At 57.3% G+C, this 25414-nt stretch overlaps 6 protein-coding genes across 6 annotated transcripts; 1 reads left to right on the top strand and 5 right to left on the bottom strand.

Moving 5' to 3' along the window:
- Positions 1–618: 618 nt before the first annotated feature.
- On the bottom strand, positions 619–6455 carry IE81DRAFT_348237 (hypothetical protein; the record flags this gene model as incomplete). Its single annotated transcript, XM_025516236.1, has 3 exons — positions 619–1728; positions 1792–5521; positions 5614–6455. 3 exons carry the CDS (start codon positions 6453–6455, stop codon positions 619–621), a joined length of 5682 nt encoding a protein of 1893 aa, XP_025368716.1.
- A 1926-nt stretch (positions 6456–8381) lies between these two features.
- IE81DRAFT_171696 (hypothetical protein) lies at positions 8382–8776 on the bottom strand. Its single transcript, XM_025510628.1, has one exon. The coding sequence runs from the start codon at positions 8684–8686 to the stop codon at positions 8441–8443; it is 246 nt and encodes an 81-aa protein (XP_025368715.1). The 5' UTR covers positions 8687–8776; the 3' UTR covers positions 8382–8440.
- A 302-nt stretch (positions 8777–9078) lies between these two features.
- On the bottom strand, positions 9079–16156 carry IE81DRAFT_324413 (hypothetical protein). Its single transcript, XM_025514227.1, has 8 exons — positions 15114–16156; positions 11933–15040; positions 11327–11864; positions 10900–11260; positions 10682–10832; positions 9566–10608; positions 9426–9495; positions 9079–9352 (listed from the first exon to the last, which is right to left on the bottom strand). Exons 1-8 carry the CDS (start codon positions 15751–15753, stop codon positions 9327–9329), a joined length of 5937 nt encoding a protein of 1978 aa, XP_025368714.1. The 5' UTR covers positions 15754–16156; the 3' UTR covers positions 9079–9326.
- A 1269-nt stretch (positions 16157–17425) lies between these two features.
- Positions 17426–18539, bottom strand: IE81DRAFT_348235 (hypothetical protein; the record flags this gene model as incomplete). The annotated part of the gene is made up of 3 exons (XM_025516235.1): positions 17426–17569; positions 17650–17763; positions 17835–18539. The coding sequence occupies 3 exons, from the start codon at positions 18537–18539 to the stop codon at positions 17426–17428; spliced, it is 963 nt and encodes a 320-aa protein (XP_025368713.1).
- A 1890-nt stretch (positions 18540–20429) lies between these two features.
- Positions 20430–23694, bottom strand: IE81DRAFT_171581 (hypothetical protein). The gene is made up of 5 exons (XM_025510627.1): positions 23577–23694; positions 23459–23506; positions 23233–23379; positions 21638–23166; positions 20430–21552 (listed from the first exon to the last, which is right to left on the bottom strand). The coding sequence occupies exons 1-5, from the start codon at positions 23602–23604 to the stop codon at positions 20542–20544; spliced, it is 2763 nt and encodes a 920-aa protein (XP_025368712.1). The 5' UTR covers positions 23605–23694; the 3' UTR covers positions 20430–20541.
- Positions 23695–24686: 992 nt separating this feature from the next.
- On the top strand, positions 24687–25254 carry IE81DRAFT_171486 (hypothetical protein). The gene is made up of 2 exons (XM_025510626.1): positions 24687–25046; positions 25123–25254. Exon 1 carries the CDS (start codon positions 24779–24781, stop codon positions 25025–25027), a length of 249 nt encoding a protein of 82 aa, XP_025368711.1. The 5' UTR covers positions 24687–24778; the 3' UTR covers positions 25028–25046; positions 25123–25254.
- Positions 25255–25414: the final 160 nt, after the last annotated feature.

Raw genomic sequence — 25414 nt, 5'->3', positions numbered from 1 at the left:
ACCCAATAGAAGCGGCGGCGGCGGCGGCGGCGGCGGCTGCGCAGCTATTCGTTGACTGTGAGGCCCGAGGTGCCCTCGGTCCTCGGATTGCAAGTCAATGCATTCATCAGGAGCTGTCCCCTCCGTCAACTAACGTTGGACCGCTGTTCTGATCGAGGACCTGATTCCGCGGCCGCGCACGCCGCGAAAACGACGAAGGGCCAAGACGTCTGGTCCATCTCAGCCCAGTCGGGCTCAAGCCACGCCAAGAGCCTACTTGCCCAGCGGTCGACAATTGCCCGCTTTGCTGTCAAGATCAGATGAGCCCTCGAGTCGTCCTAGCTGAGCGGTGCATGGCGATTGCAGCGCCCTCTATTGAGGCACACCACGCTTTCTGCCACATTCTAGGAGTGCTCGGGTCCTGTGGGCGATAGTTTGCACAGGGGTTCCCATGATCTGGTAAGCGCAATGCATGCTTTCGGACTCGCGCTGTGCGAATGGGAGTATGTTACATTGATGAGGCGAACATGGAAGGGGCCGCCATCTCGTGGCGAGAATGCAGGGTATGAAGCAGCACAGAAGCATTTGCGACGGGGGGGACGTTGGATGGAATCAGCGATGAGGAGGAGGTGTCGAGTTTCAAGCCTTGGTCGATGCTGCAGCATTTCGCAAGGATGCGACAGCAGCCGTCTTGCCTGGGGTTGGGTCTGGCTGAGCTATGGTCCGTGCAGCCGTGTCGCAGAGTGTCGAAATGCGGTTGACTGTGTGGAGAGCGCGCTCGATGCGTGCGTGAGACAAGCTCTGAGGTGGTGTGTTCTGCTGTAATGCGCGCAACAACAGGGCATAGCGAGGCAATCGCTGAGTCGGCTGGATAACGATGTCTGCAGGCGCCAACGACTTCGCAGTCGACGCTGAAGGTGCGTTGCTGATTCCTGCGAACTTAGCAGCTGTGCTAGGTCCTTTGTTGGGCAATGTCGATTTAGAACCGCCCAATGCGCGTCGCCCAAATGAGGTTGCGGGGTTGAGACTCCATGCAGACGGTCGAGTGGGTGATGGAGCAGCCACCGATTCTGAAGCGCGGCGGAGCGACGACCAGTCGGAGCCAGCGCTCACAGTGCTCCGTCTACGAGCAAGGGGTGATGAGCTAGCCTTGGCCGACGACGCGGGAGACTCGATGGAAGTGGGAGAAGCGGTCAATCCTTGCGTTCCATTCGATACAGGCGAGGAAGGTCGAGTAAGAGCTAGAGCCTCGATACTGGTCGAGCTGTGATGCAGAGCTGCATGTGTTGAGTGCGTATTTGTTGCAGAAGCCGGACCATCTGCGGCGTGGTCCGCCGTGGACTGGCCAGGAATGGGTACAAGGCTGACCAGACCTATCTTGTCGCCTTTTCTGCCCTTCGCTCCCTCTGTCAGGCGCAACGCATCCATGATCTCGCCCACAGAAGATGACCATGACAGGAAGCTGGCCTCGAGTTGTGGAGCGACAATCCGGAACGCTTCGCCAACGCCAGCTGCTGTGGGATTCTCGTCGATTCGCGTCGCGAGCGTCCGGCTGACTATGATGAGCTGCGGCAGCAAGGTGCGCATCAGCAAGAGGTGAGACGCTGACTGTGTCGCCGAGGCCTTGCCAGAAGGTGAGATCCCAGCCGGACCTCCCGAGAGCCCAAAGCCGACAGAGGACCGTCGACGATGTCCTCCAACAGGTGTCGATGCAGCGAGCGAGGCTGCAGCAGACACACGGCGAATGGCCTGGACCAAGAGGGCACGTGTCAGCCTTGCGTCGTGTCGGCGAAGTCGATCTCACAGACTCACCTGCATCAGACTCTCTAGGTTGCGAGTGTAGCTGCGTTCTGTCTGAACCATCTCGCGGATGACAAAAAGGCTCGAAACTTCGCGCTTCCAGTCATCATCATTGACGAAGGCGCCGTCTCGCAGGCGACCACTGGCCATGCCCACCCCGCGCTCCAGAGGGGTCGGCACCGCGTTTGCGTCCGAGTCCGAGTCTGATTCGCGCGTGGCCGTCATCTCAGGCGAGCTGCGCTGCCAGTCAGATCTGGCCGGTGCGCCCGTTGCTTGATCGCCCACGCTCGCCGATCGAGGTCGTCGAGCGCGCATCAATTGCCTCGAAGCAGCGCTTGAAGGCTCGGCCGCCTTCGATTCGGACCTCAGTGGCAGGTGCACAGCAGAAGCAGCGTGCAACTGCACGGGGTGTGGGGTCTCGACAAGCAATTTGGCGGCTATGCGTTGTTGATTGCGCTTTCGAACATCCTCTAAAGCCTTCAAAAATTCCCTGTCGTCCGCAATGCTCAGCGTTGCACCAGACGATTTGCGCCTAGCAGCGGTTCCGACCCTGCGAACAGGACTTGCCTGCTCTTGCGTGCGAGTTTTGGACCTGATGTCCATGGACGAAGCTGGGCGCGCTGGACTCACTAGCGTCTCTACATCAGTGTCGATGGACAACGATGGTCGACTAGCTGCTTTGCGGAGTTTTGGCCCGCCACTGCGGCCATAGTCGCTAGGCTTTGGTAGCGGATCGTGGACGGCCTTTCTGTTGGCAAAGTATGAGCTGTTAGTTCGCGATGACGTGCGGGGTGGGTGCAAAGGTTCGTCCTCGGTGTCCGAGACGGCAAGCGCAGAGAGGGAGGACGCATCCTTTCCGTCAGAAATGACCTGCTTTGAAAGCATATGGAGACGCTCGGAGGCATCCGTCGACTTGCGTCTTGTGCGGCTTGTCGAGGGGGGATAAGACGGGGCGCCAGCCTTTGTCTGCGCCGTCTTGGAGATTGAGCCGCCCGGTGCGAGTCCGGAAGGGTCGCCGTATAGCGTTCCACCGCGCGCAGGGCGGACATTCGCACGGCTTGAAGAGGCACCAAGATTTGGAGGAGCGGCCGGTCCGCTCACGTGTCGAGGTCCAGCTGCGTTGCGACCAGGGACGTGCAAATCTTCTTCTGCTACCTTGCGCGCCCGAGCGGCCGATGCAATGGTTGGCTTGGTAAGCGTGGACGACGTGCGCAGACGTGCAAATGTCTTGGCGCTCGAGGGAGACGTGCGCCGCTCTGGAGACTGAGAAGGCGTTTCTTTGGAGCGGGCGCTGCGGAAACTAGCCTCGCTTGACCCGGCGACACTGCTCTCTCGCGAGTGCACATGCGAGCCAGAGACCGGCCCTGCAGTCGATTTCGTCGACAGCCGCGTGGGCAAGGCACTTGCCTGATCCAGTCTTTTGTCAAAGGCGTCACTATTAAATCCCATGGACGTGCCTGCCCTGGCAGGCAGCTCGCGTTTCTCTACGGACGATGCACGCGGTCGTCGCAACGCTGCCGCGGCAAGCTTCGACAGGCCAGCTGAAGCTTTGCGGCTGTGGGCCGGGCGGAGCGATGGCGATGTATCCTCAAGTGCATGCGCCTTCAAAGTGTCCGTCGACGAGCGATGCGAGTCTATTTTGGGCATTCTGAGAGTTGATGCCAGAGAATTGGGGACGCTCTGAGCGTGGTGCATGGTCTCTTGATTCGCCCCCGTGTCTAGCGCCGATACTGCCATCGCCTCCGACGCGCTCAGACCCTCATGGACACTAGCGGTGAAGGACGCAGGCTCTGCATGACCGCGCAAGCGAAGTGCAGCTGCTTTGCCTGATATCATGGGAACCGCACCACGAGGTGAGTCCGAGGTGTTGCGCAGGCGAGCTACATCGGAAGCCCCGAGCGAAACGATTCTTCGATGAGTTTGGGAGCGCCTATTGTCAGATTGTTGTTCGGCCGATGTGCCACCTTCGGCTCTAGAAGTATTTTGCGAGCCTCGCTTGACGATCGATGAAACTGGCCCTCTGGCGCCGGGCTCTTCAATCGCTGTTGCGCGCTTGGATCGCATCGAGCCCGTCAGACGAGAAAGGGCTCCTTCAAGGGGAGAGATTGGGACCTCAAAATCTGTAGTGCCGCCGATGCTCTTGGCCCTCGAATGAGGGCTTCCCACCGTGTCGCTACTCGCACTCGTGCTAGCTCTTTTGCGTAGCGCTTGAGACCACCGGGATGGGGGACGACTGCTTGTCGACGGCGCCTCTGACAGCATACTGACTCCATCGTCCTCTTTGATCGTTGGTGCGCGGGCTGCAGTCAGCGCATCGCTGATAAGCATCGCTTCGCCAGACTTGGGACTCAAGAGTGGGCTTCTGTCGATGATGGACGCACGCAGTGTGGTATCGCGCCTGACTGGGAGATGCTTCGCGCCCGGCGCAAGATGTTGCTGCTCAGTCGCCTGCAAAGCCACAGAATCGACACCTAGCTCTGCTTGAGCTTCCTCCGTCAGATATACCTTCTGTATTTCGCTCATGCTCCGCGACTTGCTTCGGGTCAGCGCTGGTCGGCTCGGCGTCATAGGCTCGACCCCAACCCTGGCGCGGATGCTGCTAGCGGGACTCTCCTCTCGACGTGCACTGCCTCGCGACCAGGCAGCGTCGTTCAGACTCAACCTCTGTGATAAGCGCGATCGGGCGTGGCCAGGAGCCGAAACATCATGAGTGGCTGCAGTAGTGTGCAGTTTGGCTGGCGGGACAGCTCGCTCTGAAGTGTCTCGAGAGGACAAAGTTCTTTGCGGTAGCGTCTTCTGACCTGTACCATGCCGACTAGATGCGCCCGACGGAACCCGTTTGGAGGTCGAATCGCCGCTGGATATCCGTAGGCCAAAAGGAGAATGGGATCTAGCAGGCATAGCATTTGCCGCCGCGTCTCGCCCTCTCCGCATCGCACCAGAGAAACGATCGGAGAGGCGTGAGTGCGCTCTCGTCGGAAATTCCGATTGAGAAGAGTTGGGCGACGGCGTGAGCGATGGCTCGCCATCTGCAATGGTCTGAACCGAAGGCCGGCTGGTGTTGGAGTGAGCAGGGGATAGACTGGTGAAACTTGAAGAGGCGGGAAAGACGCCCGAGGCGGACGTCGAAGCGCTGCTCGACTTGACAGTGTTGAAGAGATACCGACTTGAGCGCTGTAGCGCGGAACGAAGGCCAGGTCTCGAAGAGGTCTCTTCCGGCACCTTTAGGTTATTTTCCGCTGGCGAATGTGGACTAGGGGTCAGTGATGGGACGATTGGAGCATTCTGTTCCGCGCCTATTCGAGTGGCAGTCGCTGTCAAGGCTGTTTCTTGACGCGGCGACGGTGAGCGGCGGGACGCGGTGTTCGCCAAGCGAGAAGCAGCCACAGCCTCCTCTGAGTACATTGAGACGAGGTATTCTGGCAGCAATGGCGAGGTTGGAGAAGGCGTGCCAGGTGGTGGCAAGGGTTTGTTGCGATGTGCAAGCGAAACCTCCGTTTTTACTCGTGAAGGCCTGCCTGCCACGCGATGAGCGACCTTGGGAGTAGATCCAGCTTGGGCCGCAAACGGTCGTTGTCGCTGGACAGAGGCGGGTTGAGCCCGAGCATTACCTGCGTGCGCTTCGGACCGCTGAGTAGCGAAATCTGCGGGTACTAGCAAGGGTATGTGGGATCTTTGAGGCGATCTGCTTGACAAGACACCAGCTGTGTCGACCTCGGCACGTCCATCGACAAGAGCGCCGCTGGGGTAAAAAGGCACAGCATTGACGAACGCGAAGTCAGCTAGACGGCCTGCCAGGACTGTAGGGCACTATCAAACTCCACGGATACTCACGTGCTTGGAGGAAGCAAACCCTGAGTAGATGGGATGTCGTGCACGGACCGATGAATCTCGAGCAGCTTGTCGACAGCAGGTGTGACCTGGCTCGAAGCGGACACATTGGAGAGCTCCAGCTCTGGGCTTGTCGGGATTGTGCTTGCTTGGCTGCCACTTCTTGCTAGGCTATCCGTTTCCGTTTGCTCTCCCTGCAGTTGGCGACGGGCGGTGCGTCTATTGCCCGAGGATCCGAGATCACGACTGCTCGACCCGCTGGAGCTTGGGCCGTGACCGCTGCCCCGCCTGGAGGGGCGACCTATGCTGACACTCTTCCTCAAGCTTGAGCTGCTCGCATTGCTACTTGCTCTGGCTGCTCCGATACCGTCTGTGCGTGTTGAGGAGGAATGCTGCGTGCTACTGCTGTGCTGCGAATCGCTCCGAGCATTGAGATCGGCAAGCCACGTTGTCGCTGGGACCTGTTGTGCTCGAGGCGCAGCATCTCTCTGCGAATCGAGCTGTTTGCGCTTGTGCGATCGTCCTGCCGCCTGTCGTGGAGCGTGAAATGCGGGGTGGGCTTGAAGCGCGGGCCCCACAAAAGCATCTTCGAGCTTCGTAGCGGTATGAGAAAGCACATCTGCTTCATCTGTCGTAGAGGATTGCGAGCTTGGTGTGGGTGAGGGAGCTGTAGCTACAAGCGAGACGTAGGAGGTTTCTCCTCGCGAGGACGAAGTAGCTGCTTCCTCCGGCTCGGTAGATCTGAAGGAGTGTCGGGCAGCATGATCCTCCAAGTCGTCATCGACGAAAGCTTCTGGCAGCCCCAGACTGGCAAGAGCTGGCGAAAGAGCAATCTTCGCTGCCATAATGGTCGCGCTCTCCTACGTCGATGTGTTGTGCAACGGCAATCGACGCCATTCGCTTATGTTGCACGAACAGTGCGAAGCTCTGGTTGGATTGGTAAGGCACTCTGCGCAATCACAGCTCCGCGCTGGGGACTAAGTGGAAGCAAGATGCTCGCGCATTCAGCTCACAGGGGTGCACGAACGCCTAAGGTAGCCGACTCGCTCCAACAACGAGATAATTGCTTGTTTGCTGCGGCGGCGGAAGCACACAGTAGAGCTGGGAGGTTTGTCGAATGAGACGGTGCAAGACGCCGCGAGGGCTGAGAGCCAGCGGCGGAAGAACGCAGTCGGACCGCGAGCCTCCGCTTGCAGTAATGATACCGAGGGGCGAGAGGCCCAAGCCAGAAAGAAGGCGCAGGGAATGGTCCTCGATGGGATGTCAGGATGGGTAGGACAGTGACTCTGCTGTCGAGGTCATCCTGAGATGCTGGTCGTCGCTGCTTGCTCGCGTGACTTGTCCGGCAGAGCGACGGCGATGCGTCCCTCTGAATCAGGGAAAACAAAGCTAAAAGGAATGAGTATAGGCTTCAATCGTGGAATCAACTTACGCACGCGACCTTTGCGCTCTCTCTGAACGCCGAAATACTATTTGTGTCAGAGGCCCAAGCTTAAATTTGCCCGTCTTGGCCTTGAATAAGAGTCACGTCAGCGATTAATCAAATGGAAGGCACCCATGAGCATAATTGCTCAACCTAAAGTCGGAAGAGTCGGAAAAGTGCGGGCGCAGGGTCACGACTCCACGAGTTCCAAGTGCGGAGTAACTCGATCTCATGCAGCCGCTGTGACAATGGGCGCAAGTTGACGCAATAACTGCTGCATGCGGGCATCTCAGCAGGACTACACTGAAGACCGTGACTCAGCGCCAAAGGGCCATCCGAACGCGCATTTAAATCCCCATGCAGGGTTGTAGTCGACGAGTGAAAGGTCATGGGGTTTGAGGCAGCAGCAGCATGCGACGCGCATGTGTCATTTTTGATTCTAATTAGCAGCAAGCCAGGGGCACGCCTAGCTTATGCATGCGCATGGCTTTCCGAGGTTCGCTCGCCCATCCTCGCTTCGCTTACATACGCGGCCAGCTGCTTGAAATTTCTGTCGTGCTTCGACTCTTCATTCACGATTGCAGCACATGCTGCTGCTGAACGCACCAGTGCGCAACAGAGCAACGAAAGAAGGCCGAGACACTCGCGAGCGGAGTGATTGTATATGCATGCTGTTGATGGTCGCCGAGCAAGTAGTACATCCCCTCTATATATATATACCGGTATCGGTAATTTAATCAAGAATGTGAGCGCGCGCGTTGGCAGCCGCGTTCTACACCGTCACTGAGAGTCATTCAATCATTGAATCACGAATAGAGTAGTGCGTGTACCGGTACCTATGTATGAAGCGGAGAAATAGTGTGAGTCAAGCCAAATGTGGTGGGCATGGCTTCTATCTACAAAGTGTTCGCAGTCTGGCACTGCGACCGACACCTTCACTCAGCACTCGATTCTGATCAGAGCGGCGCAGCAGCCACTCAAGACTCGCGACGCGGCGCGTCCAATACCAACATCAGCAACGACGGACGCAGCGCGAACTTCTATTTATGCAGCGGATGATGCCTGATGTTGCGCTTTCCCCATTTGGTTGGCTTCGCTTCCTACGCCGGAAAAGAAGTCATGAGTCACGATCGAGATGATAGACGCCAGCTGGCGTCGCAGGGCAGAGCAAATAAAATCACATTCGTGATTCGTGATTCTTGGATAAAGATTCACAGATTGCTTCGCACCGCTTGCGTCGGCGCCATCGAACATCACTCACGACTCGCAAGCCAGCTACTTTGGGGATGAGCAGAAATGCAAGCGGTGTGGCAAGCGTCACTAGGTGTAGATAGATGTCCACCTGGCCTATGCAGGGTATCAATATCATGCCAACACGACAAGACGCTTCAAGTTTGGCTTGCTTGCTTAAGGAAGCTTGCACAGCTTTCTCTGCTTTCTTCTGTGCGAGCTGCTTGGACGGTCAGCAGAGCCTAGCACATCTGAGGGCCTGCTGGAGGCCTGGATGATATCGATCGAGTCTTGCAAGTCGGACGAGTGATTCGCCATTCGAGTCGCCAGTGCATGTGGCGCCCCATCAATGACAAACGTCGCAGCGGTGCATAATGCACGTACCTGAATCGTGAAGATCGCGCCGATGGCAATCATAAACATGGCTCACTCGCAGCTGGCGTCGCATGCCAAGCCCGCAGATGCACACTTCAGGTCAGCAGCAGCAACAACACCTGTCAAGAAAGCCGAGTACGTTGCGTCATATCCGTGATTGGGGAGGCTCAGAGGCGCCGCAACTCAAGCTTCGATTCCTGTGTCTGTGCGATGCAAGAGAAGGCCCATTCTAGCGCGGCAGAGTGACGACTTCAGCGCTGTAGAAGCGGCTAATTGTCTGCAAAGATCCAGTGCTGTCAGCCAGCGAACAAGGATCACCATTGGTGATGCCCCGCCGCGCTGCCGTGGTCTTTGGTATGGCTAGGACCGAGAGCACCCATGAGCCCAGCCGAACTGTATCAGATCCCAACCATCCTGGTGGGTGATTGACAGCTTGACATTTCGTGAGCAATACCTCCAGCACTGTCAGCCAGCAAGAGCCCGCACGCGTTGCAGACACTATATAGCCTTCGGGTCCACACTGAAACAACTATTTAGGTATTACAAGCACTGAGAGGAGTATTGAGATTGCATCGCATGAAGAAAAGCAAGGCAGAGCGACCATGCTACTCTTGCAAGCAATAGCAGCAGATAAGGATGCGTGCGAAGTGCAAATTGAAGATTGCCAGATCGCACGGCCAAGGTGTGATTACTCCGAAGACCACATCGCAGGCCCTGCACATCGAAAGAAAACGTTGCCCTGTGATCAGCGGAAATCTGTGCAATTAGAAGCAGCGATTCGACTCACAGCTGATGGGCAATCGAGGGACTTGAGGATTCGCCGCGTCCGCTTGAGCAGCAAAGAACTCGTCATGCTCCTGCACAGAGCGTGTAGCCGCAACGTCAATGCCGGGCGAACGACTAGTAGCTGCGGAACTCGAAGCTCACCTGAACAGTCTGCTCGTACTCGCGCAGACTCTGAATGGCATAGATGTGTAATGACTTGGCATAGCCTTGTCGCAAATGCTCTGGAATAGGCGGCACAGGCGGCTGATCGTCTTGCGCTACCAAATCCAATGCCGGCCCGGGTAAGATGGACGAGCGCCTTGAGAAGGCACGGCTTACTCGCGGAGAGCTGGTACCATGCCTTGGCGAAGCCCGGCCGTTCAGTAGACTTGCTCCTGGCGGGGGATGAGGCGAGGTCGGTGATTGTAGATCGAATGACATGTCAGGCGCAATATTGCCGCCGCTCGACGCAGGTTGAGTGCGGTCCGTCGAGTCTTGCATGGGTCGCGCTTGGAAGCTGAATTCGGAGCCAGACTTGTTGTTGACGGCAGATGTCAATGCGAGGTCATCATCAAGGCCGACACTTTTATTGCCAAGGACGTTCTTGTCGATCGCACCACTGCCGGTTGAGCTCGCATCATCTTCATCGTCCTCGTCCTCTTCACCCAGAAAGTCGAGCTCGTCGAATCTAGGCGTGCGATTGCGAGGCTCGTTCGTGATCGTCGGGCTCTCAAGCACAGCAGGCAAGGGAGATGTTGCGAAGCCACCCTTGTTCTTTGATGTACGGACGCTGCTCTTGCCTCCGAGTGCTCGAAGCCATTTGGCTGCACGCGACTGGGCCTTCGGCTCGCCCTTGGGCGCCAAGATTGGGTCCGGCATGCCGATGCCCAGTATTCTTTCTGCTTTAGCAGTGTTGGAAGCCTCGACGCCGCGGATGGAGGGCGTGTGTCGGATCGTGCTCACGAAGGAAGCTGGTCTATTGCGTGACTTTTGCAGGCTACTGGCAATGGCGTCATCTTCCTGATCCTCTGCGCTGCGCTCATCAGCATCAGAGGATGCGTCCGTAGAAACTGCAGGCGAGAGCTCGTCGTGACGCCGACGTATCTCGTCCAGGCGCTGGTTGAAAAGTCTGGCTATACTGACCGCTGCCTTGCCGTGTGGATCATCTTTCGGATGAGAAAAGTCGTTGATGCGAGCCAAGCGGACTGACAGCGAGTGATGCACATGCACGTTAGCGACGCTTCAACGAACAGTGAAAGGCCAAACAGCCATACTCACAGACCAACAGGTGCAAAAAGTAAGCGCGAATCGTGAAAGACCAGGAGAGGAAGAGCTTCTCGAAGATGCGTCGATCGAGCAGTATCTCTTCGCAAAAACGTGTTCGATTCTTCATTGTGCTGGAGAGCACGGCGAAATTCGAGTAGGAGAACTGCGCAACAACGGGGCCTGCTTAAGTATGACCAAAATTGTGTGTCTACCAGTGGCCGCTGACTCACTGCAATGGTACGCATCAGCGCTAAAGCATGATCAGCGTCACGCAGAAGCATCTGTATCATCTCGATCACAAAGGAGACATCAACGAGGCTCTCTGTGTGCAGCTCTGCTGAGTCAATGTGACTTAGCACACCGTCCAGCCAGTCCAGCAAGCAGAAGACGCTCTGCACGTCGTACAGAGAAGTGCGCTTGACCAAACACTTGACGTGCACGCCCAACATAGGTCCGAACACCTGATTGTTGATGCTAGGTGCCCGCACAATGTCTACCACGATGGCTGTGCATCTCCTGTTGGCAGCCTCGAGATGGCGCGGCTTGCCGGCCGTGGACCCTGAGAGCACGTTGGCGGTCTCTCCCGGGTTGCTGGCGAGATGGCGCGCGTGAGCGTCTGGTGCACAATGCAAAGAACGCATCTGGCATTTCACTCACAAGTTCTTCTGGGATGACAGTGTAGTGACGGACAGAATGTCCCGGTGCACCAAAGACAGACACTTTTGGTGGACGCAAGTTGCAAGATGGGCGTATCCAGGTCCACCAAAGAAGAGTCGCGAGCCTGTCTTGTTAAAGGCTTTCTGAAGCGACATCAAGCCAGCCAATTGACGATGATAGCTCCTGCAGAAGCTGAAGAACAATTCCGAATCATCGGACTGCCATCTTCGAAGCCAATTGCCAGACATTTCCACCTCAACCTCTGGCTGTCTGACCAGGTAGCGGTCATCCTCATTCTCGGCCGTGTCGCCATCAGTCATGGCCGTCTGCGCGTCGAGGACTCGAAGGTAGGACCTGGCATCCTGGTAACAGAATGCCTGTAGAGACTCTGGAAAGCGAGACTGGTACTGCTCCCATTCGAGTGGTTGATTTTGGTCCCAATTTGCCTCTGCTGCTACTCGTTCCAAAGCAAAGCGATTGACTGGCAAGGCCCGCAAAAGCTTACTGGCAACTCCCGTCACCCGAAAGAATGCGACAGCTGCGAAGGAAGAGTCATTATGAAATCAGCCAAAGTCACTTCGGACACGTAGATTCGGCACGGCTTACCCAGCAAGCGACCAGAGAAAATGAGCGTATTTTGGTATACACCCTTCTTGTTCAGCTCTCCGATAGCGTAGGACAAGATGTGTCCAAAGACCGAAGAGAAGCGGCTATCGTCTTCCTTGTCGTCGGCAAGCATACCGACCGAAAAGTTGCGGCTTTCAATAATGCAAGCGATGCTTTCCAAGATCGCGCCGCGGTCGGTGGAAGTCTGCACGTGCTGCAGCTCGAGCAGGAGGTACCTGATCCACTCAAAGAACAAAGAGCGACGCGCTTTGGCGGAGCGAAACGGCCCATCGCCGCTTACCTCGACATTTGGTGTCTCAGCTTCGAGTGCCAGGAAAGGCAACAGGACGCTGCGCAAGAGGCCGCCCTTATCGACCGCAGCTCCGCTAGGCGACGTGCCTTCCTTGAAGCGCTGCAGCGCGGTGTCGACTTCGGTCCAGGCGCTCGTCGGTAGCATAGAGGAACTGTCTTCAAGTGATCCGTCATCTCCTTCAATGTCAAAATCTCTGCTGTTGAAGGAAATGACTTGGCCATCGCTGTCCGTAGAGTCCGGCACGCTCGGACTAGTCGCACTGCTGGCTAAAGAGAAGCGACTCTGAATCGGAGAAGTCATCGGCAGCTGTGCAGGTCTGGTCAAGATCGGTGACGTCCTAGCCATGCGAGATCTATCGATCGACCCGCGGGGAGTCACGTCGTCCATCGCGCTTGAATTGCGCTGAGCCGCACGCGCCCTCTTGGCATCCAGCTCCGCTCTGGCCGCAGCAGCCGCTGCAGCACCGGCTGACGACTTGACGGGCACGCCGTGCCTGGTATGAGTCAGCGCACCAGCAGGCACGAATGTCGCAGCATCCACAGACGGCTTCTTTGGCTGTTCGGATGACGTTTCCGTCTGGCTGTCTTGGCTCTCCAACGCAACAGGTTTCGACGTTCCTTCCAAACGCGAAAGTGTGGCGGGGTCTGGTTGCAGAGTCGAAGGCCGATCGCGCGACCTGGCGGGTATGTTCGGCCGCGGAGAGCGAGCAGTGGCTTCGATTCCACTGCTCTCATCGTTCGGTGCGATGGCCAACGATGTAACGGAAACCTCTCTTTCGCTTCTGGACGGAGACATGGTGGATGGGGGAGTGGTATTCAAGGGATTCTTTGCTGGCGAAGCAGATGCAGAGCCCGTCGGTGTGCTGCTCCTGACTGCCACGCTGGCTAGAGATGCGAGCAGAGGGGACTGGAAGTTGGAGGAGACTGGTCCGGGCGGCAGTAAAGGTCCTCGGGAAGATGTGGGAGTCGGGCTGCTCGAGGACAATACCGAGGACGAGCGAGCGGAAAAGGTCTGGTCGACGCTACCGCGTTTTGATGAAGGAGCTGCGCTAGGGGCCTCCGACAATCGCCTGTTATTGACGCTAATAGTATCGAACGACATTTCCGTGGGGTTGTCATCGACAGTCGACAGACCCCGATTGGCGTCCATGCGGTAAGCACGAGACGTCTCGGCAGATCTGCTAGCAAAGCTTGCAGCTCTGTCAGCATCCATGGGGCGCGCAGGTGGTGTCGAGGGTGCGGAGGTCATTGGCGTTGGTGGCAAGGACTTGTGATCGGCACTTGAATCTGCAGAATCCGCTTTAAGCTTTGCGCCGGGTGCCAAGCCTGGTGGGACCCCACTCCAGCGGTCAGAGCGAATGGAATCACGTGAAGTATCGAACGTAGCGTCTCCATCGTCGTTTTGTCGATTTCTACCGCTGGCCGACCGTGCAGCGCCGACACTGCTGGGGACAGCTTCCACACCGTTGGTAGCTCCGGGCAGCGAAGCTGTAAGAGGCGAGCCGATGAGGCCGCTACTGCCGCTTCGACCACCATTGGACGAGGCATTCCGCCGACTTGTTGCAGGAGAAGAAGAAGACGAGTCGCCGGTAGCTCCGAGCGAGTCGCCGAAGAGGCCGCCGCCAACGGGCAGCGAAAGCTCAAGAGTGGGAGCATGCTCATAGGTAGGATGCTGCACGTCATCGTTGGAGCGCTCTTGCGCGTCGAAAGCGTCTGTGGAAGCTGACGATTGATCACCTTCCGAGGCGAGGGACTGAGGCTCACTAGGCCTGCGTTCTCGATGGCCATTACCGTTTCCCTGTGTTGAATTGTTCTCTCGCGGAGGCCTCGCATCTCGAGTAGGTGAGACGTCTGTCTGCGTTCTTCCTTGCACGGCCCAACCGCTGTACTGCATCGCTTGGCTCTCCTGATCGTACTGTCGAAACGACGGATTTGCCGTCTGTCGTGGCGGCGTAAAGCCGAGACCCATGCGCGCTTCCGTAGAGGCTTCATACCGCGAAGGCGGATTCATTTGCAAAGATGGGCTCAATTCAGCAGTGCTTGGTGCGCGATCTTTGGGCTTGGACCCGAACATGTTCTTGAGACCCCTAACAGTCCCTTTGCCGAATTTGGACATGCCGCTCTCGCCCAAGTTTGGAGATGTCACCGGTTCTGGCGCAGGACTTCCTAGACCCAACAAGTAGGCAGCCTTGGATTCAGATCCTCGAGACGCTTGAGTGTGCCCGGCCTTTGAGCCGCGCTGCTGCAAGCTGGTTGCGGATGACGACTGGCCCAGCGCGCGGTTCTTTTCGCCTGGCATTGATTGGCCCCCGATCATCATCGTCGATTCAGGTCCCTTGCCCATCAAGAATTGGTCGCTTACAACAGATGAGACGGATCCGTTTCGTCCGCGCGCAGCGAACAGGGTGTCGCTGCGCTCCTGCGTTGGAGTCGGCGTGCGTCCAGTGCGCAGGAATGAAGAGAGACCGTCTTTCATGCTACCGCTTCTTGATCGCGGTCTGACGCCATAATCTGTGAAGGAAGAATTGCTAGATGCTTCTGACGCTTGGTTGTACATCGAGTGCGAGGGCGCGTCCCAACGAGGACTAGGCGTTTCTGCGCTGCTCTCCTGCGAGTGCGTAGCGCTCAACCCCGTAGATGATGCTACCGAAGGGCGACGATCAGCGGAATGACGCTCACGAAGCGAAGCATTGCTAGCCCCCGCCCTGCCAGCCGCGAAGGAAGAGCCATTGCTCGCATCGTTGGAGGCAAGCGACGCTGTGCGGTACGGATGATGTGCTACCCGCCGCAAATCATCTGGGTCAGAAGTGAAGAGTGTGACGTTGGTGTTCGCTGAAGCTTGCGGCACGCATCTCGAGACTACACTCACCTAGCTGTGCAGCATCCATCAAGGGCCCCGAAGCCGTTCGAGGAAGTGCAGATGCTGTTGGAGACACATCAATCTTCGTATTGGAGCTGGGGTGTTGCCTTTCAGCCGCTCCGGAGGTGCGGGGGCGCCTCGAGGCGCTCATGATGTTGAGCTTTTGTCGAGCACCAGTAGCACCCACGGGTACCAAGAATGTACGCGGAGGAGCAGACGGGCCAGTCGCTGCGCTGCCTGCGATCCCGCTGCTCGATGTAGCTCTGCGATCCGTATTCCCTTCGAGAGCGCCAGCGTAACCATCACTCGACCCTAATGTTGTGAATGTCGAGTGCGTGTTGCTCGCACTGCTCGAATCGACATCTGTCATGGCCCCGCGTGTGCTGTAGCCGCTAGAGGATCCCAGGCGGTCGTGAGCGGACCCTCGCTCGTTGGGCTCTGCCTCGGCACCATATCGTGTCCAGTGTCCGGTGGAATTGGCATACGAGCTCTGCTGCGGCTGCGGAGATGGGGCACCGAGTCCCAAGGCTGCAGGCAGTGACGACGAAGACCCACTAAAGGAAGGTTGGGCAGAGGTCTCTGCAAGTCGCCGTGAGCCTGAGCCGGAGTCGTAGTAGTCTCCCCTGGAGCTGCTGTAGCCTGTCGACATGTTGCCAAGGGCGTTGCCTTCAACCAAGAAGGGTAGACTGGAAGGTCGCTATGTGAGTGTCGTACAGCCTCTCCTCTCCGAGAGTCGGAAGCAGAGGCGTTGCCAATTATCAGCCCTCGAATGTCGTACTTGGCAGCCTGAGCAAGCCGATGTGTGCGGCAGCCGCAGCAAGCGCACACCCAGCGAACAGCAGCGTGATAGGCGGTCTTTAGCTTGCGGGTAAGATGTGGAGACGAGGCACGCATTCGCTCATGACCGCAGCGATGCGTGTGTCGATTAACCAGAGAAGAGAGAAGTCACGAGTGTAAGTGATGCCCGTAATGATGCGGTCAAGTGCCATGAGCAGCATCATCAATCGCAGCTGGAAGGCGGCTGTGGGCGGGCGCTTGACAGCCATTCATTCATGCACCGATACGCGTACGACTCCAGACTGCGAGCTGCTGCTATAGCCGCCGCGCTGCATCATATAGGTAATTCACTCTCAGACCGGCCGCGCTGATGATGCTATTCGGAGAGTCAAGTCGCCCGCGCGCATTAACGACTCGAGCGCATCCTGCTGATTGTGTTTCATGCGCGCGTGCTGCTCTGGTGCAGCAAGAATTACCGCTTAATTGGCTTGGCCCACAGCAGCAGCGATGGATGCTAGCTGCAATGAGGCCTCCAACGCTCCCGCATGCAGCAATCTTGAATCGAGAATCGAATAGTGAGTCAAAAGTAAAATACTTTAAAAGAGCAAGTAATACCAGCCGCCGCGACAGCAGCAATTGTACGCAGCACATATATACTCTTTTGTATCTGACTGAAGCGCACCGATATTCAGCAACTGCATGCGCTGCTCGGCGGCCCCGTGGGAGCGCACGGATACCTATAGGACTCTTGACTCTCTTCTTCTTGCCTTTGCGGCGGGCAATTGCTGAGCTCACGCCAGTCAGCCAGCAATTATCTGTATAGTCTGAGTTGCACCCTCTTCGCAGCAAGTCGCGCAAACCGATGCGGCAGACACACACAAAGAGGTCAGGGTACCTTCGTCATGGTAGAACGCTACCGAGTCATGAATCAGGCAATTGATGAGTCACGAGTCACGAGTGTGAAAGTCAGTAGTGGATGCGATGAGTCCCACGAGCATAGCTATCGACGGTCCACGTTACCACGATGCCTGTACCGCGGGTAGAAGGCAAAAAAAAGTGCGCGGATAAAGCAACCCGTCGTTTCGAGCGACAGACACGGAGAAGCATCAAAGTCAAAGCTCGACTCGCTGCGAGAATCAAGCTGCCACTCAAATTGTGCGCTTCAGGCGGTCAAGCGCGCGCAACATCGCTACTATCCAATCTGAGCTCTTCGATGCTCGCAAAATCGAAAACCTTGGGGGTGGATGTGCGCATTATAATTTCGCTTACGAGAAGGGGTGGATATTTACATGGCTTCAGGACGGTGGCAGACCAAAGACCAAACATCGTTAGTCAGGCTGCACGTAGGAATGGAGCAAGAATGACAACATCGTTGCGAGGAGCTACTCAGAGGGTATGTAAGACAGGATCGGGAAAGTAGACTAGCAGCACGCGCTGAGCGTGGGCCGTAAACAAGCACGACCTGTCGTCTGAGTCAAATTTGGACGTGCTGGGGGATCTGAAAAAGATTTAAGAGGACATCTTGTGCGTTCATCTTTGCTCGCCTAGGAGGCAGGAGTGCCGTGAAGAGAAGCTTGGCGACGAGCGCGGTCTTTGTCGTGGGCGACTTTGGTGTCGCGCAGCTCGTCAATCTTCTTCTTGGTCGACTCGTAAGACGTGGTGGTGGCCTCGGTGTGACGCTTCTTGATCTGATTGGATAAGGAGCCCTTGCACATATTAGCCAAGCCTGCATGCGGAGGAGGCACGCACAGGGTCATTGCACACTCACATCGAGCTCCTCGACAGCCTTGGCGAGGGCAGCAGCAGCCTTGTCGTGGGCTTCCTTGGCCTTGTTGAATGCCTTGGATGCATTGTGCTCCTCCTTGACAGCCGCTTGGTGGCGCTGCGGAGGGATGCACAGCGCGTCAGTGATGGATGGGGTTAAAATCACTGGAATAGCACGCATCTACTCACCTTGACACTCTGTTGCTCAGCCTTGCGGGCCTTTTGCATGGCCTTCTCGTCGGTGTGAGCAGCCTTGATAGCAGAAGCAATTTCGTTCTCCTCGTGCTTGGCCTCATTCTTGAGCAGCTTGTCGTACTTCTTGACCTCCTTGGCGCTCAGAGGGCCAGCAGAATGAGAGGGCACAGAGGCAGCAGCGGCAGAGCCGCCAGCGGCAGCTGCAGCAGGAGCAGCCACGTCAGCAGCCTTCGTCGTTCCGTTGGGAGCTGCAGCTCCGTTTGCGGCAGCGGGAGAAGTAGCAACGGGGCTCGCGACCAGGTTCGAGCCAGGTGCGGCGGGGTCAGCTGCGGTCGCGATGGGCGCGGGAGCAGCTCCGTTGGGAGCAGCAACACCGTTCGCAGCGGGAGCAACACCGTTAGGAGCAGCAGCAGCAAAGCCAGAGCCTGGAGCGGAGCCCACAGCTGGACTGCTTGGGCTGGTGGCCGACAGGCCGCTGGCGTCAGGGGCGTGCGAAGTGGTGGTAGTGATCGTGGTGGTCGTCGTGGTTCCAGGAGGAGGCGACGCGAATCCAGAGCTGGGAGCAGCAGAAGTCTCACCAGCAGTGGGAGCAGGCGCAGCAGCAGCGGGGTCGACCTTCAGGTCGCCCGTAGCGGGAGCGCCAGCGCCGACGACTGGGTCGTTGGCGCCGATAGCGGGAGGAGCTTCTGCGGACGACATGTTCATAGGTGGAACCAGCGAGATAGGGTGGTCTAAAGCCGTGTCTCTTGGATGAGTGTGGGACAGGATGGGCAAGATGCAGTTGACAGTTGCGCGGGATGCGGCTGTCAGTGGGTGAAGTATGGTGGTCTTTGGGTCAGGGGAGTGATAGCGGAGACGGCTGACGGCAGCCCCCCCGGATTTATGTAGCTTTGCAGCGCGTTGCACGAAAAGCGGCGTTTGAGTCAGACTCTTGACTGTGCGCGCGGCTCCACCCACTCTCATCGCTGCGAGGCTCCCTCGTGGCGGATGCTGCTGCATGATGTGCGGCAGAAGAGGAGCTCGGGTCAATGCGCCGCTCTGCAACGGAGGCTCCGTAGGGACCTTCTCTGCATGGCCACCCGCAACTTCGAAAGGACTCGGAGCGAAGGGCCAGCGGCTGGTCACACTCCTCAGACTATAGTCAGATGCATGCATTCGACGATCGCGCATCTGCATGACTGTGCGGTACAGTTTAGTAGTCTGAGTGCGTGCCCCGTACTGGGGTCACGATTCGAAGCGCGCGCAGGGTGAGACCGAGCTGATGCACTTGCTGCGAATTGAATCGAGGAAGGCATGCATCTGCTAGATGAGGCAGAGGTATACGTCATGATTCATTTCGCGGCGTCAGGCCTGCAGCCCTCCATCGCTGCACCAGGAGCACCGCAGGAGCACCAGCTGGAGGTCTAGACCTCCGCACAAGACGACGCTAAACAAAGATTTGAGCGCATGCATGCCTTCGGTGCTTGCTGCTGCGCGTTGCGCTGCTGCGCTCGCCCGTGTGATTGAGTTGGAGTCGTGAGTGGTGATGGGGCAAGCCTGCGCATTTGATTTTGGTTCGTGATTCTTCTGATTCTTGTGACTCCGAATGTGACCCGCCTTATTCCGCTTGAGGCAGCGATATGAAGTGTGCCGAGAGAGTCGTGATCGAGCGTGTGCGCGGCGATTCGCGCTCGCCGCGGGTACGCATCATGGCTCCTTTGATTTGAAAGCAGGTTGATTAGCGACCAATCGCAAATAATTCTCGGAATGGTGAATGTGCTTCAGTCGCAACAGCCTAGTCGCTATATATGGGAACTTGTGACTCGCGCAACGCGCAGTATTCATGGTCACAGCAACGGCCAAGCGGCTTCGCACTCGCGATCCTTCCTGATGCTGCGTGAGTCTCGAGAATCAGGGTGAAACTCTCTCAATCAATCACGATTACACTCACTCTTGACTGCCATAATGTCATACTCGACTCGTGACTTGATGTGCATGCATCGACGGAGCGACCCTCGAGATCTACCACCTTGCATCCCGTTCTACGATCCCCAAGCGCTCGGAAGAACTCGTCGCGGGTCTAGAATTGTGGCAAACGCATGACATGCGGGTTCATTCGATTCAAAGTGATGCGTCCAAACATCGACAGCAAGGCTCTTTTCCCCATTCGCAGCACAAGCCTGTGCAGACAAAACACGATTTCTTGCGCGTGCGCCCGTGCGCAGCCCTCCACTTTTCAGTCCACGCATCCTGTCATCAGTCGTCTCCTGTCAATCCAAGATGTGGTTCATGAGGCTGTGCTCGTGACCATCTTCTAGCTCGAGTCTGACCGGGGGAGCACGGACCACAGTCAAGATACGGAAGGCTTCCCCCTTTCCCCTCCCCCGCTGAGCCGCCCATGAAGTATCCAGCACAAGTCGTGAGTGATCTGTGAAAGCTTCCTTGGCACATGTTTCACCGGCAAGACCTCCGAAGCTGCCGACGCGGAGAGGGATCATGAGCGTGCGCGGTGGAAGCAGCTGAAGACCGGAACGGATGGGCTGTTGCAAATGTCCGATTCGAAAGCTGCCGAGACAGATGCTCGCCTGCTCTCGCCAGTGTGGTCCACAGCGCGTCGACACCACGCCGTGTGACCGGGATTGTGCATGCTATTGGCGTTGTGGCGAACAGGTATAATAGATATGACATGAGAAAGACGAGGGCGGCAAGGCAAATGTGACGATCAGGAAGAAGCGGGATACGCAGGCGGCTCATCCGGGAACACGCCAGGACCAGAAGCGATGCGGTGCGATGAACGCAGCGATTGATGAATCAAGCGGTCGGACGCTTGTGATGAGAGGCCGTCGAGTCCCGACTCAGCTGCAGCTGGGGAGCCGAAGGGAGGGGAGAGCGGCCGAGCAAGCACAGGCGCTTCGCTGCTTAACGCAAGCCACTGAAGGCCCGACTGATGGGAAGGACTTCGGGCAGAAGAGCTTGCGAGGTCTACATCTCGCGCATTGCTGTTCAGTCTCTCGCGAGCGTGCCTCAACTGGTCTCTGGCTTCAGCTGACATGAGCTTGGTGTCTTGACTCGGTGTGCCGTTGAGCTCGCGTTGCCCCGGGCATGCCTCATCGGCGTAGCCGTCACCCACACCATATGTGTCTCGTGGCGCTGATGACGCGAGCAACGGTGTAGACGTTTCAGAGCCTGTAGGAGCGATAGGGAGTCCTCTCAGCAACGAAGTGTCACCAGGAGGCAGGCTCCAATAGTCGGGTAAGCTGAGCCATGCATGTGCAGTGTGGCTATGGGTCAGCGCGATCGGGCACTCGATGTTGATATCGAACAATTGAGGCTTGCCCTTCGACAGCGCAGTGGAATTCTTGAGCTTCTCAACTCGTATGGAGAGCTTGACGGTGTGGTGCACAGCAATGTTGCTCTTCTTGTGATTGGTGCTCATGTTGATTCGTGCGGGCGGGCAGGTAGGCGTTTGAAGCTCAGCCGCAAGCTCCCAGGGTCCCTGTGGGTCTAGCAGATTGAGAGAGCTACTGGCTCGCATCTCTCTATCCGCTTCTGGCCATGTGTGCGTCGCCGCTTCAGCGTAAGGGGTAAGCGGATGCGAGTCCAGAGCATCTGAGTCGTCAGATATCACCGGAAGCAGAGCCGCATGGCCTTCAGGAGGGGTGAGCTTGAGCATGGTCCATCTTCGGGGCACTTCGTGCCGAGCCACACGCCTTCCCTTGGCGTAGTAATCAGTCTGTAGGAGGGAAACGGGAAGGAGAAGGTTCGGTGCATGAATGAGCCTCGGACCCCCCTGTCAAGCATTCGAGATGCAGACTCACCCTTTCTTCTAGCGTCGCGACGATTCGATGTATGCGGACCTTGTCGAGCGCTACCAATCGGAACCAGACTGGAATCTTGGCTCCTACTGGAAAGCTTCGACCGGACACTACTGCAGCATATCCAAGCGTGTCTTCCCAAGTGCGCTCCACGACGATGCTCTCGTTTTCCTCGTTTGCGTTCTCGTCCGGAGCGTGCACCAAAACCACCTCGCGTTCGTCGCTGAGGTTGGGCGTCAACGGGCCCGCGCGCGTGACGTGACCTCTCAGCGTGTAGACATTTGAGCCAAAGTCGGCATGAAGGGTAGGAGGTAAAGCGGCCGGGAGAGGTAGCGAGATGGCGTACGTATACGTGCCTTTTTTGAACTCCTTCCACTCGCTAGGCGCCTCATTCCAATCATGCCCAGGATCTCTAACTTCGGACAGGCCACGCTCCTTGTCTTTGTCAGCTTCCTTCAAAAGGCCACCCAAAAGTCCCTTGATGCCACTTTTGCGGCTCCGAGCGGGAGCGCCGGGGCTGCTCGCTTTGGAAGCGGCGTGCATTCCATCCACACTTGCACGACGGCTGTTTGGAGCCGACGACAGTGTCGAAGAGCTCGAGGCTACTCTTGTTGAAGGAGATGTTGGACGGGAGGGCGTGGAATTGGTGGAATTCGTTGCCGTATTTGCAGCACCGACTGAGCCTAGCGGCGAGGACGCAAGGTAGCCAGAAGGAGCTCCCATCGCGCTCTGCGAATCTGCGGGAGGGCGCGCTTCTTGAGCCGGTCCAAATCGGACTCCAGGGCCTACATGACTTGATGAACGCTCTGCACGTTCCTGTCTCCCGGCAGGATGCAGTATAGAGCGCTGTCCTGACCTTGACGCTGCGCCAGTATCTGCAGCGCCCTCTCGGTCGCACCTAGTTTGTGTCGTGTCCAAGGCGTCGGCGGCGCGAACAGCTAGGGGCGACTGCGTTGCGGGAGCACTGGAAATGTGTTGCTCATACGAGGGCGGAGGGTCGAGAGAGCGATGCGTCGAGGGTTGTGAGGGACCAGGAGAAGGGTCGAGAGAGCGACCATTGGCGCTGCCCGGCCTGGGGGATGGTGCAGCTTGGGTGCGTTGCAGGTTCACCCCTCCTGCACTGCCGCTCCTTCCAAAGTGAGGACGCTGTGGACTGGGTGCGTTTGCTTTCTTCGGCTTGGCTGTAAGCTGCAGCTCCTTGACAACTGTGGGCGGTAGCAAGGAAGTGCCGGCTCTCGCTGCGACTTGAGCCACCTTGGCGAGTCCGCTCTCGCTAGACGCGCCATTCGAGTTGTGATTCTTGTTGCTACCCTCTCCCCGCGCTCGAGGTGTCGTTGGATTACTGGAAGACGCTCGGTCTGGGTCGTGGTACGCGCCCAGAGACCAGCCCTCGGAAGAATCGCACGCGATGCCAGGGCCAATGCTATTAGCTCGTCTCCGGGGTGTAGGGTCGAGGCGTGCATCGAACAAAGAGACGCCTTGCTTGATCAAGCAAGATTCTTCGCCGAGCTCCAGCCTGTTATGTCCGATGCCTAGGATGTTAAAATGGTGCCAAGTCAGTGTCTCAGCTAATAGATGCGCTACTCTGCGCAGCTTACCCTCTGGCCAGTCCGTGCGCCCGACTCCTCTCAGCTCAACAGAAATGTCCTTGATGCGACTTGACTTGGCGAGGTGAAGTGTCAAGAGACCCCGCAGCTGAGAGGGTGGGGCATCGAAGTCCACTGCACGTCGTCTTCCCCGAGCATCTGAAGAGTAAGCGCATGGGGGGAACGTGTGTCAAGTCAGTCTAGTGACAAAATTGAGGTCTCCGCTTGCAGTGCGCACCCTCTCCAACGGCAGACTGTCCTCGCAGAAAGATGACGGGTTCGAAGACTGAAGGATTGAAATAGCTGTCAATCAATTGGGCTGCAAGGAGGTCAGCGGCTAAGCTGCCAAGACTCACGTTCGATGTGGACTGAGGTTGGAGGCATTGTGGGTCTGCTTGCGGTTACGCGATGCTGAATGCTGGTTGGATCACAGCAAAGTCCTCCCGCTCGAGGAAGTCCGTCCGGGAGTGCCAAAGTAGGCGTAGAGGTGTAGATGGTGCGGTTCTGCAACGAGAGCCGGGTAACGCCTCTTGCATCAGTAGCTCCGTTCAGGCCATAGGAGGGGATGGGAGTGGTGCTGCCTGTGCATCTCTACAGTCGAGCGCACCCTTGTCGCATCGTCGGAAATGCTTGCGCAGTTGCAGCTGTCCGTGCTCGCGGACCCGAATCGCTGTGCTGGTGGCAGTGTGGAATCACTCGGAAGAGAGGGGGCAGGACAAGCGGTTCCTTTTCTCTGGGACGCGAACACCTAGCTCGCCTCTGCTATAAGTCCAAAAGAGACAAGCAGCAGGGCCGGAGGATTCCGTAGAAAGGCTACGCTGATGTATGTGAGGGAGAAGGGAGGCCAATGAGAAAGATTCACAAGAATGGTGCTTGTTCTGCGTTTGTCGAGAGAGGGGACAGAGCGCCGCTGCCGCTGCACATCTCTTCGCGGGTGTGGGCCAGGATCGCGGCCAGGCACGTCATGTGCACATCAGCAGCAGCTAGGAACAGGCAACACAAATGCGACACATCCCCGCCTGCCTGCTGGGTGCTGGGTGCCGGGTGTGGCGTCTGCCGTCTGCCACCATGACCGTCGCCCTATACGCGTGGCTGCGCGTACCTGAGCAATAATCACGAATGTGACGCCCGCGCGGCGCACTTTCGGCAGCTCGCTCAGTTGGCCGCGGCCTGACTCACTCGTGACTTTCGGGCCATCCACGGCACGCTTGCTTCCATGGAGCACTCACACTTCTTGAACTGATATGGCATCATGCACTGACCTAGAATTTGAATCCACTGATCACCACTGAAAGGCTCGCCCTATATCTGTTTTCAGCTTTACCATTGCTACAATCTGATGAATGTGAATCATCACTACTCACGACCAGCTAATGAATCAAAATCACGAATTGACCCCGGCATACTCGCAATCATCATGACCTCATCCAAGCTTCAAATTGGATGCTGTCTGTCACTCCAAGGATCCTGCCCGCGCAGTTCTTTTGAGTGATTCGGCCACGCACTTCTGCCTGCATGTGGACGAACGACGGCTAGTAAGGACATCCATCTCATTCACATGATGATTACCACTCTTCACTGTCGCAGGCAGAGGGGGTTCGATGACTTGGTGATTCAGCCACTCGCACTACATTCAGCCACTCGCACTACATATACCTTACGTCGTACTGCGACTCTTGATTCTTCTGTCGAAGAGTGGGGGCAGGCACAATCTGAGTCAGCACTCGTGCTTGCAAGCACATATGGCAACTCTGGGCGACTCAAGAAAGTTTCCTGCCCACAAAACCGTTTGACCGAAGCTTGCTGACACAAGCATTCACATCCAAGTGAGTACGCACCCATCAAGTGAGCATGTATTCAACTGTCTGAGCGCTGACGCCGAGTTGCCAAGTCGGCCTCAAGAAGGTAGGCTGATCTGACGGAAGAAGGGATAGCTAGCGGCCACGGCCTGCGTAGCTCAAGAAGAGGGGACAACGCGGGGAAATTCAATTCTCCCGCGTTGGTGCGCGCGAGCGAAATTGGAAGCAGGCTGGAGTCGGGCCGCGGCACGCCAAATCACGTGCAGAAGCTTTTGAGGTGGCGAAGGCTCACGATACTCATCAGAAGCGCGGGGCGCGGCGACAAGCACTCAATAACTGAATCACGAATAAAGAATGAGCGCCTTCGAGTGGCTCTCGGTCTACCCATGAGTTCT

This window comes from Ceraceosorus guamensis (assembly GCF_003144195.1).
Source record: "Ceraceosorus guamensis strain MCA 4658 unplaced genomic scaffold IE81scaffold_41, whole genome shotgun sequence".
Taxonomy (NCBI): domain Eukaryota; kingdom Fungi; phylum Basidiomycota; class Exobasidiomycetes; order Ceraceosorales; family Ceraceosoraceae; genus Ceraceosorus; species Ceraceosorus guamensis.
The sequence above is the reverse complement of the archived record's forward strand: the minus strand, read 5'-3'. Positions and strand labels throughout refer to the sequence as shown.